This window comes from Camelus ferus, chromosome 10, assembly GCF_009834535.1.
Source record: "Camelus ferus isolate YT-003-E chromosome 10, BCGSAC_Cfer_1.0, whole genome shotgun sequence".
Lineage (NCBI taxonomy): Eukaryota > Metazoa > Chordata > Mammalia > Artiodactyla > Camelidae > Camelus > Camelus ferus.
The window spans coordinates 70758909-70772269 of record NC_045705.1 but is presented as its reverse complement, the minus strand read 5'-3'; the positions used below and the strand labels follow the sequence as shown (position 1 = coordinate 70772269).

The 13361-nt window shown below is 67.0% G+C and overlaps 2 protein-coding genes across 2 annotated transcripts; both read right to left on the bottom strand.

The window, feature by feature from the left end:
* Positions 1–439: 439 nt before the first annotated feature.
* INS (insulin) lies at positions 440–1593 on the bottom strand. Its single transcript, XM_032490159.1, has 3 exons — positions 1489–1593; positions 1153–1355; positions 440–647 (listed from the first exon to the last, which is right to left on the bottom strand). Exons 2-3 carry the CDS (start codon positions 1337–1339, stop codon positions 502–504), a joined length of 333 nt encoding a protein of 110 aa, XP_032346050.1. The 5' UTR covers positions 1340–1355; positions 1489–1593; the 3' UTR covers positions 440–501.
* A 1769-nt stretch (positions 1594–3362) lies between these two features.
* Positions 3363–10398, bottom strand: TH (tyrosine hydroxylase). The gene is made up of 13 exons (XM_032490152.1): positions 10297–10398; positions 8738–8950; positions 7759–7933; positions 7390–7478; positions 7073–7140; positions 6743–6793; positions 6261–6406; positions 6039–6174; positions 5860–5929; positions 5322–5378; positions 5010–5105; positions 4621–4754; positions 3363–3733 (listed from the first exon to the last, which is right to left on the bottom strand). The coding sequence occupies exons 1-13, from the start codon at positions 10384–10386 to the stop codon at positions 3574–3576; spliced, it is 1485 nt and encodes a 494-aa protein (XP_032346043.1). The 5' UTR covers positions 10387–10398; the 3' UTR covers positions 3363–3573.
* Positions 10399–13361: the final 2963 nt, after the last annotated feature.

Below are 13361 nucleotides of genomic sequence, written 5' to 3'. Positions count from 1 at the left end.
GCCTGGCCCGGGTGGAGTCTTCAGGAAAGGTGCAGATTGGTTTGGCCTGGGTGGCTGGCAGGCTGGCCAGGCCTTGGTACAGCCAAGTCACCCTCTGACCTCCCAGGCCACGGCCAGCCCAGGCAGCCCTGGGGCCCTCGGGTCTGCCAGCAGCAGCGGGGCGGGCGGCCCACGGAGCCGCCCTGTGCGGCATGGGGGCTGGGGAGGGGGGCGTCAGGACCCTTGAGGACAGGAGCTCGCCTCCTTGGGGGGCACTGCCGCGGGCCCTCGTCCCCGTCCGCCCACGTGCCCGTGGGCGCCCGTGCAGGTAGAGAAAGGTTGGAGGGGCCGGCGCAGAGAGAACAGAAGACGGTCTTGGGCAGGTGGGCCCAGCCTTCCTCGCCCCCTTCCCCCAGCCCCGCAGCCCCCAGGCCACACAGACGGCACCAGCAGGGCTCATTCAGGGGGTTTATTGCAGAGCGGGGGCGCGGGGGGCCGGGGTGCCGGGTCGGGGGCGGCCGCCTAGTTGCAGTAGTTCTCCAGCTGGTAGAGCGAGCAGACGCTGGCGCAGCACTGCTCCACGATGCCGCGCTTCTGCGGGCGCCCCTCCGGGCCCAGGGGCTGCAGGCCGCCCGCACCCGGGCCTCCACCCAGCTCCACGCCGCCCACTGCCGAGAGACAGCCAGCCCTGGAGCGGGACCCTGAACGGGCGGGCATCCTCTGTGCCCGTCGCGGGGCCTGTCTCCCGCCCACCCCCACCCGCACCCACCTCCCCGCAGCCTGTGCAGGACCGAGCCCCCTCCCACTGCCTCGGGCTGTGTGTGTGGGGGTCCCCTCAGGGCAGTGAGGTGTCTCCCACAGGCATGCAGGCAGGAGGATGGGGCACCCCCGAGACCCTCAGCCCCCAGGGCTTGACTCACTTCATAAAACCCCTCCCTGAAGCCGCTCTTGTCGGAGGAGAGGAAGGAATGGGGCTGAGAGGGGTAAGATGGGAGTGGAGGGGACGGCGAGCCCACCCTTGGGGTGTTGTCAGGGCTCAGCCCCCAAAGAGCTGGCCGCTTGAGGATGTGACCAAGAGGGAATCATTCTCCTTTTTAAAACCCCTCCTGACCGCCCCCTGGGCGCCAGCTGGGATCCGGGGCCGGGGGGCAGTGGGGACAGTGGGGGTCTCACCCTGAGTGTCCTCCACCTCCCGGCGGGCCTTGGGCGTGTAGAAGAAGCCGCGCTCCCCGCACACCAGGTACAGCGCCTCCACCAGGTGTGAGCCGCACAGGTGCTGGTTAGCGAAGGCCCGGGCAGGGGTGGGCGCCCCGAGGGCCAGCAGGGCCAGCAGGGCCAGCAGGCGTGTCCACAGGGCCATGGCGGCGGGGCGAGGCCTGGCAGACGGGCAGGGTTAAGGCCGTGCAGGGACCCCCGGGACCCCTGCCAGCGCCCACCCCCGAGGGCTCCAGGAGGAGGGGCCCACACCCTGCTGCCGGTCAGCAGAGCTCGGAGCCCTCCGGGACACACCTGCTTGCTGGCAGCCTCGGAACGCAGCTGATCCAGAGGGCTGGGGGCTGCTGGGCCGCGCTGCGGGCTTTATAGCCCCCGGCCCCCTCCTGGCTCCTTAGGGCCTCCAAGTGGGTGGCAGATGGCGGGGGTGGGTGGGGGCTGAGGCTGCAGTTTCTGGGCCATTTCCTTGATGCTGGGTGTGCGGGAACATCTCCGTGGCCGTCAGCACCTCCTGAGGCTGCGTCATTAGAGCCTTAATGAGGGGCCTGCTGGCCCAGCCCCCCAGCTCGGAGCTGGGGGCCAGCGTCTGCAGGGACCAGCCCCTCCGGCCTCGCTTGTGCCTCTTCCGCACTTGATCCAGGGAGTGGGGTGGGAGAGAGGCCCTGGGGCGGTCCAAGGCCGGGGCGGGGGGCAGTGAGGCACGGTCTCCTCAGCTCACGGCCCCATCCTCACCCACCCCGGCTCCCCCACAGCTCCCAAGAGGGCTAGACTCAAGGACCAGTGGCTGTGAGGCCCCCCAATCCGATCCCCATTTCTTGTCTTCGGTGCAGGGGCCGCAGGACTGGTGAGTGGGGCCCCACCACGCCCCACCCAGGGCCCCTCTCGGGCCCCCTCTTCCTGGAGCCCCTGCCTTCTCTTCCTGCTGGCCCTTTTCAGCCTGGCTCTCAGCCCCACTGCATCCCCTGTGGTGCCCCGCCCCCCTGGACAGGCACCTGGAAGGAGACCGGAGCTTACCAGCCCCCATTGCTGAGGAAGGGGCTGGGCCCTGCCTTCCCAGGACATCATGGTGCCCCAAGGCCCCTCTGCAGCCAAGGGATACCTGAGGGTCCCTTTGAGAGAAGTGTGTTAAGGCAGAAGGCTGGAGCCCAGGGGTCAGCTGGGCCAGAGGGAGATGAGGCCGGCCATCAGCCCTTCCCTGGGGACTCAGTGGGGCTTGCAGCCATCAGACATGGCCCCATTTGGGGCCTCACAGGTAGAAGGGACGTTGGTACAGGAGGGCTAGTCACAGACAAGATGCTTAAGGTACAGCTGATGGAAGGACAGACTGCCGGGGGTGCTGGGAAGGAAGGCTTTGCCCAGGAGGGTCTTGACGGATGAGCAGGAGTTTGCTGTGATTGGCATCCTAAGAGCTCAGAGCCCACGCCATGATGGTGTGCCGGAGGAAGTGAGCAGGGCCGGGAAGACAGGCTGGTGCCCGCATGTTGCAGGAAGTAAGGAGGCAGCCACCTCCCAGCCAGCCCCAGGCTACGCTCTCCAAGGCCCTGGAAGATGCGGGGGGCTCTAGGTAGAGAACCATGTCCAGACCTCTCGAGTAAGCAGAGCCCAGAATCCAGCCCCACACCCACTTTGCTGGGGAGACTGGGGCCCAGAGATGTCACCTGGGGACCAGCTCGGCTGGTCCGCTGCCAGCACCCATCTAGAAATAGCCCTGGGTCCTGCTCCGGGCAGGCGGGGGCTGCACCTGGGGTCCCTGGTCCTCTGCCTGCTCTCACAGACTGGCCTCTGCAGCCCCACCCTCCTCCCAGTGGGACATCGGGCTTGAGGGGAGGGCCCAGCCTGCAGCCCTGCCTCAGAGACCACCAGGGTGAGCCCTGCCCCCCAAACCTAGAGCAGGTGGGGCTTCTGTGGGCCAGGCCCCCACCTCCCTGCTGGGACCCCACGGAGACGCAACCGCTCAGCCAGGCCCCCTGGGCCTCTGGAGCGGCTAGAGCTCAGCACGGGCTGGTCCTCCGGGTGAGCAGGTAACCCAGGCCGGGAGGAGCCTGCTGTCTGGTGCCCGGGGAGGCCTCCGGAGGTGGGGAGGCAGTGGAGGAAACCCTGAGCAGGGCGGGGAGAGTGTGAGGGGCTGTGGCCCTGAGCCTGGCGCAGATACTGACACCGACTCGGGGTGGGTACTCAGAGGGGCTTTTTCTTTTATTGTGGTTGCAGACGGGCAGCACATGCTGGACGCGGCACGCAGCACAAGGACACCTGCAGGCAGAGCTGGGAAGCGGCGGGAGGGCGAGCGGGCGCAGCAGGCCCCTCGAGCAGGGAGGGTCTCAGGCTTTCAGGTGCCCTGTGAGCACCAAAGGGAGGCGGGAGACCCGGGGGGGCGCCCGGCACCTAGCTGATGGCGTTCAGCGCGTGGGCCAGGGTGTGCAGCTCGTCCTGGATGCCCTCCAGGGAGCGCCGGATGGCGTGGGGACTGTCCAGCACATCGATGGCCAGCGTGTATGGGTCGAACTTCACAGAGAAGGGGCGTTGGATGCGGGAGGCGTAGCTCCTGGTTGCAGGGGGCAGCACAGACCCCCGTCACCCAGTGGAGACTTCGAGGCACTGGGGAGACGGGGAGGAACTGGGGCAGCTTGGGGCAGGGTCTGTGGCCTCCAGGAGAGCCAGAGGGCTGGGGGCCGGGTCTCCCTCATCACAGCTCAGAGCTCCCAGGACTTTTCTGAGCCTCCTGGGCCCCAGAAGCTCATTCTGTCCAACCACTCAGACAACACAGGCCTCTGAGGCCTCCTCCAGGGGCCAGGGGTAGGGGGCTACAGTGGGGAGGGACGGGCCTTTTCCAGCCAAGCCTCGGCCACACCCTCCACCCCCTCCCTGCTCCTTCCCAAGCTTATGCAGGCTTCCTCCTCTGGGATGGCTTCCAGGCTGTGTGTCCTGGAGGGTCCGTTACGTCCCTACCCCCAAGCCTGTGTGTGGGATCCAAACCCCCTCCCTCCTCTCCACATCAGGCACCCAGCCCCGGGCCTCAGTTTCCCCTGTGACTACAGGAGCCTGTCTGGAAAATAGGCCCCTCCCAAGGGTGAACGGGTCAGGTGTTGGCTCCGCCCTCCTCCCCCCAGCACTGCTGGTCAACCGCAGCCCTCTCTGGAAGCTCCCTGCTCCTCTAGGCTCCCCACCCAGGCCCTCAGCCACCCTGGCCCTCCTCCTCTGTCCCTGGCTGCTCGGAGGGCAGGAGGCTGGGAAGGACCCCACACATCCACCTCACAAAGTCAGTCTCCACTTCCTGAAAGCCTGGCCTTGACCTGGCCCCCAGCCCGCAGGTCTCCCCTCCCCAGTCCTTCTGGGGTGCTGTCGTGGGAGGGAGGCTGGACGCCAGGCGTTCGCAGGCCTGGCCTGCTGGCCGCTTCGCCCCGCTGCGGGGCACAGGGGAGCCCGGCCTACCTGAGCTTGTCCCTGGCATCGCTGAAGCTCTCAGACAGGAAGTAGACGGGCTGGTAGGTCTGGTCCTGGTAGGGCTGCACGGCGGCTGCGTCGGGGTCGAAGGCCCGGACCTCGGGCTCCTCCGACAGGGAGTGCTGGCGGGAGGCCGGGGTCTCGGTCCTGAGGGGACTGGAGCCCTGTGGCCTGACCCCCTGGTGCCGACCCGTGCCCCCGCCCCGGGGGTCTTCCCGAGGCCTGGGGACAGAGTGCGTAGAGAGGCCAGGTTTCTTGGCCCCCAAGTAGGGCAGCCCCTTGCTCCAGCCTCCCGGGAGGCCCGGATCCAGGAGGCACGATGGAGGCCACCCTCCTGCCGGACTCCGGCCCCAACCCCCTTCCGGGGAGGGTCTCACCAGGAGCTCCCCGTAGGAGGACAGCAGCCCCGCGCCGTAGGCCTTCACCTGGCCGTTCTGCTTGCACAGTCCGAACTCCACGGTGAACCAGTACAGCTGGTGGGACAGCCGGCAGGGTGGGCTGGGTGGCCACTGCAGACAGCGCAGCCCCCTGCCCCCAACGTGGTCCAGGCACAACCCACCCCAGCAGAGCTGAGCCAGGCTCCGGGCTGTCACCAAGTGAAGACCACACTCCTTAGACAGGAGCAGAGACCTCAGGCGGGACAGGACGGCCTGGCCTCAGCCCAGGGTCTTGCAGGGGAAGGAACCCACCGTGGACAGCTTCTCAATTTCCTCATCCGACACCCCCAAGGATGCGAGGCCGATGTCCTGAGGAGGGAGCAGAGTGGAGGGGGAGAGGCTCAGCCCACCACTGCTTGGGCGCTTGTGTGGGGTGAGGGCGCTGGGGGTGTCCACAGCCCCTCCAGGGGTCTCCTGGACACTGCCGGGGTCAGGGACCCTCCTGGGATCCATCAAAGGCCCTGGACCGCTCTCTGCTGTTCCTGAGAGAGCCAGCAGGTGGCAGTACAGGCCGCAGGATTCTCCCTGGCTGACCCCTGGTGACCAGCGGATTGGGGGAAATGGTTCCTGCTCTTCACTGTCCTGAGGTGGTCTTCCCGACGGGCCCGAGCACACCCCACACAGCCCACCTGGCCCCGCATTCCAGGACGAACAGTCTCCCTGAAATCTCATGACCTAAGCGGGCACCATCCAGCCTGGGGGTGGGGAGGGGCAGGAGTGTCTGTCACTGGCAAGCGCAACCCTCCAGCTGCTTGGCTGACAGCCTGCCCCTGAGGCCTCGGGGACACACCTGGGAGAACTGGGCGAAGGTCCGGTCGGCCAGCATGGGCACATGCCCCAGCAGCTCGTGGCAGCAGTCCCTGTCGGGGGAGGGGGCAGTGGGTGGGGCGGGGGCCCGGCGGCAGCCTGCCCTCTGCGCCCCGTCCCCTCCCTGGCAGTCCGCGGGCCCCGGGTGGTCTGGGCACTCACGGCTCCGGGGAGTGCATGGGGGAGGAGGCGTGGCGGATGTACTGGGTGCACTGGAACACCCGGAAGGCCAGGCTGGCCAGGAAGTCCCGGGCGGACAGCAGGCCGGCCACGGGCCGCAGCTGGAAGCCGGTCCTCTCTGCAAGGGCCGCGGGCGGTCAGGGTGCCGGTGCAGGGCGGGGGGTGCCCCAGGCCCTCCCGCCAGGCCCCCCTGCGATGCCGCACCCCTCAGGAAGCGGGAGACGTCCTCCAGCTGGGGGATGCGGTCCTCCTGGTACCCGCAGAACCGCTCCAGCAGCTCGAAGGCCTCCAGGTACTCCCGGCAGGCGTGGGTGGTGTAGAGGCCCCGCAGGGTGGAGTAGACCTGCTTCCTGCGGGCGAGGGCCTCAGGCTGGCCGGGCTGCCCCCTCCTCCCCGCCCGGAACCCTGCCCGCATCCAGGAGCCCCCCTCGGAGGTGCTGTGCTCTGCCCCTGGCAGCTCCGGGCAGCCTCACTGCAGGCCTCTTGCTGCCCCTAAGGACCCCGGCCACTGAGCATGGCCTCCACTCGTGGTTTAGGGGGGCTTTGGGGGGCTGGGGGCCCTTGGGAAGACCCTTCTCCATCTGGCCTTAGTCTGTCCTGCCCACTGCCCTCCACATGGGGATTCTGGGGGTCTCCCTGGGCCCTCCTCGTCCCTGCCCTGCCCCTCTCCTGTAATGGGGTCTCACCAGGTGGCAGTCTCCTCGGCCGTGTACTCCACGTGGGGAATAGGGTCACCTCTGGGAAGGAGGCTGGCAGTCAGGCAGGGCCCCCGGGGAGAGCGAGTGGGGAGTGGACAGCAAGGGGCTGGGCTGAACGCCCTGCTGGCTGTGTGGCCTCAGCCAGTTGCTCTGTGCCTGGGTTTCCTCAGCTGTGACTTGGGGACCCAGAGTCTGCGACCACGGTGACAGGGAAGATTACGGTGCTGGTGACAAAGACAGCCTCCCCCCACCCCGGTCCAGTGTGAGGCTGCAGGACGGGGCCGGGGCCCCGGAGAGTAAGGGCGGGGTGGTCCTTACTGCTTGTACTGGAAGGCTATCGCGGCGATCGCCTTCCTGCGCTGGCGGTACGCCTGGTCTGAGAAGCCCTGGCGGCACAGTGGGCCCTGCTCAGAGGCCGCCCTGCTGCCCCCACGCCCCCCCCCCCCGCCCAGACGAGGCCTGTGACGCCAGCAGGGCGCCCGGGGACTGCACCCAGCCCTGCCTCACGGCTCTGCCGGGAGCCGGGCAGCAGACAGACCCCCACAGTCCCAACCCGGGGTCCAAGCTCACCACCCCAGCCGTGAGTACATGGGGGACACGATCGGGGCCAGGAGGCCCGGGGAGGCACGGCTCACCGGGTGATCCAAGTCCAGGTCAGGATCAAACTTGGTGACCAGGTGGTGACACTTGTCCAGCTCAGAAACCTTCCTTGGGAACCAGAGGACTTCACAGAGACGGAAGGTAGAAGGGCCACCGTGAGTGTCGGGGCCCTGGGGGAGGATGGACCGCCCTGGACGCAGCCTTCGCCTGGGCTGGGGTTGGGGGTGGGGGTGAGCCAGGCCTGGACCCCGGTGAGGAGAAGATTGCGGGAGGGCCAGAGCCGGCCAGGAGGGAGCCCCCAGGCCTCACTCGTGGTCACTGTGGGGGTTCCCCTGTGGGGCGCTCTGCACCCTGACATCTCAAGATCACGTGGTCGCACTCAAGGGCAGAGGAACCGGCCTCACCCTTGTTCTCCCCGACGCCACGCACGTCTTCTGCCACCCGGCGCACGGAGCTGAGCAGAGCAGGCAGGGCGGTGCTGGGCACCTCACAGCGCACAAAGTACTCCAGCTTTGGGCCCCCCGCCCGTGGCTTCTGGGCCGGCCGCGTCTCCAGGTGATGGATTTGGGCTTCAAATGTCTTAGGGAGCAAAAGCAGGGAGAGAGAGGCAGAGAGAGATGGAGAGACAGAGACAGAGGGGAAGGAGAGGGGTTGGGGCGCGGGCACCCAGGGGTCCGCCTGCCCCGCCGTGCCCTGGGCTCCTGCAGCCGGCAGCCCACAGGACCGTCTTCCAGGCTCCGGGCAGGTGCCCGCTGCCTGGGTAGGCTTCTGCTGGGAAAGGGTTTGTCTAGTTTTTCTGACAGCAGTTGTCACAGAGCCCCCTTGCCCCAGCCTTCCCCGCAGGGTCTTCTGTGGGTCCCCTGACCACACCCAGACAGCCTGGCTTCCCAGGCCGCTGGTCCTGCCATCCCTGGTGGCCTCGGCCTGGTCCACTAGCCAAAACCAGGGCTTGGGGGTGAGCCCCCTGAGCCCACTGTGGCGAGGTGAGGTGGCTCAGACCCCCACTAAGTGACACTGAGCGCCAGGGGCTGGCAGGGAGGGCTGGCTCCTCTGCAGCTCCGTCGCCCAGCAACGAGGGAGCGTGAGTCCCCTCGGGCCCTCGGGCGGGTGCTTGAGGAGTCAGCTGTAAGGTCGTTTGGGCACCTGGGCCAGGAGCCAGTCTGGTGTTGGCCAGAGCAGCTAATGCAACCAGCTGTCACATCAGCCCGAGCCCCGCCGGGAGCTGCACCCCTCACCCCCAGTGTGAGATGGGGGGCCTGGGGGGCTGGGGCAGGTCTTGGATCCCCCAGAACAGGGGGGTGTGGTGAGGGGCCGTGGGACCCCTGCCCTCATGGCCTGTGGACACCAGCCTGCAAGTGGGCACGTCTGCCCGGCCGCCCTCACCTCCAGCGCCTTCACGGCCCGGGACAGCGAGGGCGGCCTGGTGGGCCGCAGGGAGAAGAGCAGGTTCAGCAGGGCCTTGCCGTCCCGCTCCTCCAGCGCCCCGACCTCCGGGGCCTCCCCGGGCTCCGCCGAGGCGGCCGCAGCCTCCGCCTTCTCCCGCTCCTTGCGCGCGTCCTGGATGAGGCTCTGCCTTCGCCCGACGAAGCGCGGGGACTGTGGGGACAGAGGCGCCAGCTCCCCCCGCCCTCGGCCGGCTCCTCGGAAGCAGGACCCGGCTCCGGCGTCTCACCCAATGGGCCGGCTGGGGGGCCATAGCACGGGAGTGGGCCAGGGAGGTGCCGAGTGCCCCCAAACCGGCTTAGGGACCAGAGGGGTGACTCAGGAGCCGCTTCTGCTGCCCCTGGGCTGGGCAGGGCTGAGCACGTGGCTGGTGTCTGGCTCCCTGGGAGGGACCCCTGCCCCAGCCCCATGCAATGACCTCTCTTCGCCGTCCCACCCTCAGCGCTCCCTCACAGCACAGGGCCTGTGGCCACACCGTATCCACAGGCTGCCCCTGAGAGCGGAGCCCCTCGGGAGATGGTGCGTCACCCCAGACCCCAGCCTGGATGGAGGAGAACCCCCCAGTCTGGGGCTCACCACTTGCCGCTGAACTTCCAAGAAGGGTCTGGTGCCCTCGGGTCTTGGAACATGACTTGGGGGTGGGGAGGGTTCTGGAGAAGCCCCTCCCTGCTCTCCCGCTCGACCACAGGGTGGGGTGTGGACAGAGCTGGGGCCTCCGTGGGGGGAGGGCACCTCGCTGGGAGCCTAACGGGGGGGAGGGGGCGCTCTCTACCCCACGGCCGGTCCCCTGAGACAGTGCCTGCAAATTAAACTTCTGGAACCCAAACCGTGTTTTCATTAAAGGTCTATAAACGAAAGCCATTTTAAACCTGCAAGAAGCTGATTATTCCGAGCCATCTTGGAAGGCAGACTTAAGGCCCCTCTTCCAGGCTGAGGAGCCCCCACTTACTCACAGCGGGGACTGGCCCAATAGGTCTTCCCAGCATAGTCCCCCCTTGAACTAGAGGGCTGACCCCAAGAGTTGGGGTTGCTGGGGTTCAAGGCAGGAGATCCCACGTGGAATCAGGGAAAGCGTGCCAGGTAGATGGACAGATGGAGGATGGACAGGTGGGTGGACAGATGATGGACAGACAGGTGGACGGATAGACGTATAGACAAGTGGATGGACGGATGGTGGGTGGACAGGTGGGTGGGTGGACGGATGGTGAATGAGAATCACCCTGGAGCCAAGACCACCCCTTGGCTCAGCAGAACTGGGGCCCGTGCCCCGTCTGCCCAGCACTTCCCACCATGAGCTACTGCAGGGCCAGGGACACCTACTCACAGAGACCCAAACACCCAGGCATGGGGTTGCCCACCAGGTCCGGGCAGGGGAGGTGCCAAGCCTGGGTCTGGGGCGTCCGTGTGGCCCCTGTGCCCGGAGCCGCCGGCCAGCCTTTGGGGGACACCCTTGGGCTTCTGGTTCATTCCGGCCGGCGGGCACCAGCCTGTCCTCTTACCATGATGGCCTCGGCCTGCTTGGCGTCCAGCTCGGAGACGGCCCGGCGGAAGCCCTTGGCCTGCGGCGTGGTGGCGCTGGGAGTGGGCATGATGCTGGCGAGATCGGGGCTCCGTCTCCCAGCCCTCTGCCCAGCGGCCTCTTATAGGCAGAGCTGACGTCAAAGCCCCGCAGGGTCCCCCACCTCCCACCTCCCACCTCCTTCGCGTCCCTCGCCTGCTGCCGCCGCCTGAGGGAGGCGGGGCGGGCCAGGAGCGGCAGGCGCGGGAGAAAAGGCTCCGTCCCATTAAATCTAATTGCATCCTCTGTCGCAGGCACCCAGGCAGGCGGCTGGCCCTTTCTCTGAATCATCTTGGCTCGGGCGGGCGTGCTGTGCGGGGCTGAGCACGGCCAGGCCCCTCAGCCCACTGCCGGTGGGGTGACAGGCCAGTACGCAGGGAGGTGGTATTCTGGGCACCCCACGGTGCACGTGGCACAAAACCCTGAACTTTGGTAGCAGCTGTTCCAGAAATCCAGACTCACATGTTAGGAGGCAATTTGCCTTTTCCAGAAGATTCGTCACCAAATTTCCCAGTAGGGTCCCAAGGCTCCTTCTCAGGAGGAGCGCTACCTGCTCCCCGAGGCCCCTGTGCCCGGAGCGCCAGGCACATCTAGCAGGACCCGGAATGTTCCGGCAGGGCCCAACCCCCAGTGCAGAGGAGGACCAGGGATGTGGGGACAGGGACGCCTCTAACAGCTGTCCCCCCAGCTCCTGCGGGGCCGTCTCCTCTGAACCGCACCCCCGCAGGTGCTCCCCCACCCCTCGCGGCCCACCACTAGCCCCCAGCATGCCCCCCAGGCCACCTGGCCACTTCTCTCTCGGGATGTCACCACCTCAGGGACACACCTATCCCTGAGCTGCAAGGGCCGGTCCCCGAGGCCACACCCCTTTTTCAGGTGGCCCCTGGCATCACCGGGCTCCCGGGCAAGAGTTTCTCCTGAGTTCCATGCACAGTGTTCCCTCTGGGCTGTGCCACCCTGGCCCCCACAAGCAGCCAGGAGACCAGGGGAGCGCCAGGCAGGCGTGAGTCCTGCCTTGTCTAACCGCCCAACCGCCCACCCCGCTTTCAGGCAAGGCTTTGGGAAAGGTGTGCGGACATCCTGGCTGTGAGGCCACCAGCATCTCTAAGGTCTTTTGGGGAAGGTTTCCTCTCTCAAAAAAGGAAACTCTTGGAAGGGACGCCCCCCTGTGCCTCTGGGCATTGTGGGGTCAGCAGGGACCATCTAGGCCAGCGTCCTCTGCACCCCCAGAAAAGGATGGGGTGGAGAGAGGGAGGGCTGCCTGGAGGGAGTGTGTGTGTCGTGGCAGCCACTAGAGGTGGGCTTTCTAGTGTCTGGCTGCCCCAGGGGACATACTGGACACAGCAGGAGCCACGGCCCTGGACTCCCCCTTCCCCACCTCTCCAGGTCCACCCCAACTGTCCACCTCCCCGGCACCTCTCAGACCCCTAGGAAGCACCTAATCTGCATCACAGCAGCCAGCCAACGCTTCTCCTCCCAGACCTTCCCCCAAGAGATCGGACCATGTCAGCCCCTCACTGCTCAGTCCTCTATGGCTCCCCATTGCCCTGTGGAAGCAGCCTGAGTGACTCCCCTCCCCTCCCCTCCCCGATCTCACCCCCGACTATCCCCACTTCCTGCTCCAGGAGGGGTTGGGGCTCCATGACACCCAGACTGAAATACCATTCCTCACCCGCTTCTTCTCCTGGTGAACTCCTATGCCTCCCACAAAACCAGCTCGGCTACCATTCATTCTGCAGCGCTGACCCTTTCTCATCCCTGTTGTCGACCTCCCCCTCCTCTGCTCTCCTGGATTCTTCGTCCTCCTCTGCAAATTCCCTGAGGGCAGGAACTGGCTTGGCCCTCGGCTGTATCCCCATGCCTGGCACAGACCCTGGCCCATCTCACCTCCTAGAGTCTGGGCTCCTGGAGAACATGTCTCCGTGGTCCCTGCCCCCAGGGCCTGGCCAAGAGGAGGTCCACAGGGATGTGTGCCCTGAGAGGGTCGGCCAAAGACCGCGGTGGTGATGGTGGGGCTGGCTCTGTGCGCTGGGATGATGTGGAGGGCTGTGGGCTTGCCCTGCCTTGGGCTGCAGCCAACCTGCCTGAGTCCCCAGTGGTCCCCAGGTGTGGCCCGGCCTCCACGCCCAGCATCGGCTTGCTGCAGCCCTGGACAGGTTCCCTGCTCCCCCAGGAGCCCCCCAGGGCTGTCATTTGTCCTCTCCTGGGGGGGCTGCTGGGGGCCCCTTGATGACGTGGGTCCAGCCTGTGGTGGCCCGCGTGTTTGCTCAGAGGGGGCCTGGGGCAGGGGGGTGACCTATCCGCTGAACACCGCACAGGAGGAGCGCAGGCCTCCACCGCCCGGTGTGGGTTTAGCCTTTCAGCAAATGTCTCCACTGATGCAAATGCTGTCTGTAACCCCTCTGCCTCCCTGAGCCGGCGCGCCTGCATGGGAGCTAGCTCTCTGGATCTGCCCCGGGCGAGGTGGCCCCCAGGTGGGACCGCAGGCCAGCACTGAGGGCAGGAGAGCTGGCCCCTCTGGCCTCTGGGCCACACCTGACCACGTGTCCATCTGCGCATCCGTCCTGGGAAGCCTTTTGCATACACCGGCCCCTCCGGGGCTGGCTGGCACTGGGCCCAAACCTGGGGCCCCCGAAAGCACAAAATTAAACTCTCCCCCAACAGTGCGCAGTACCCTCCTCCACCCCAGATGGCGAGGGAACCCAGGGGGGCCCCCAAAAGCCCACCCCCACCAACATCCTCTCCCCTGGTTCTGCACCCTGGTCTCCTTCCCACCCATGGGTCCCCTCTGGCCTGGGCCTCCTGGGGTGATTGCAGCATCTACCCTCAGAGAGGTGCAGCCGCTATAGGCCCATTCTACAGACGGGAAGATGGAGGTACATGATTTCTCGGGATCACGCAGTAAGTCTTGGATCCCAGGTTTCCATCTCCTGAGTCACAGCTCTTTCCAGGACCCAGTGGGGTCCCTCCCCAGGGGCTGAGGGGGTTCAGAGCCCCATGCTGGGG

Coding starts and splice junctions, on each gene's coding strand:
- INS (XM_032490159.1), bottom strand. CDS start 1,339: ATGGCCCTGTGGACACGCCTGCTGGCCCTGCTGGCCCTGCTGGCCCTC. Junction 648..1,152: donor GGAGGTGGAGGACACTCAGG/GTGAGACCCCCA, acceptor GTCTCTCGGCAG/TGGGCGGCGTGGAGCTGGGT.
- TH (XM_032490152.1), bottom strand. CDS start 10,386: ATGCCCACTCCCAGCGCCACCACGCCGCAGGCCAAGGGCTTCCGCCGG. Junction 6,175..6,260: donor CGTCTCCCGCTTCCTGAGGG/GTGCGGCATCGC, acceptor CGGCCCTTGCAG/AGAGGACCGGCTTCCAGCTG. Junction 5,379..5,859: donor CCTTCGCCCAGTTCTCCCAG/GTGTGTCCCCGA, acceptor CTCCCTCCTCAG/GACATCGGCCTCGCATCCTT.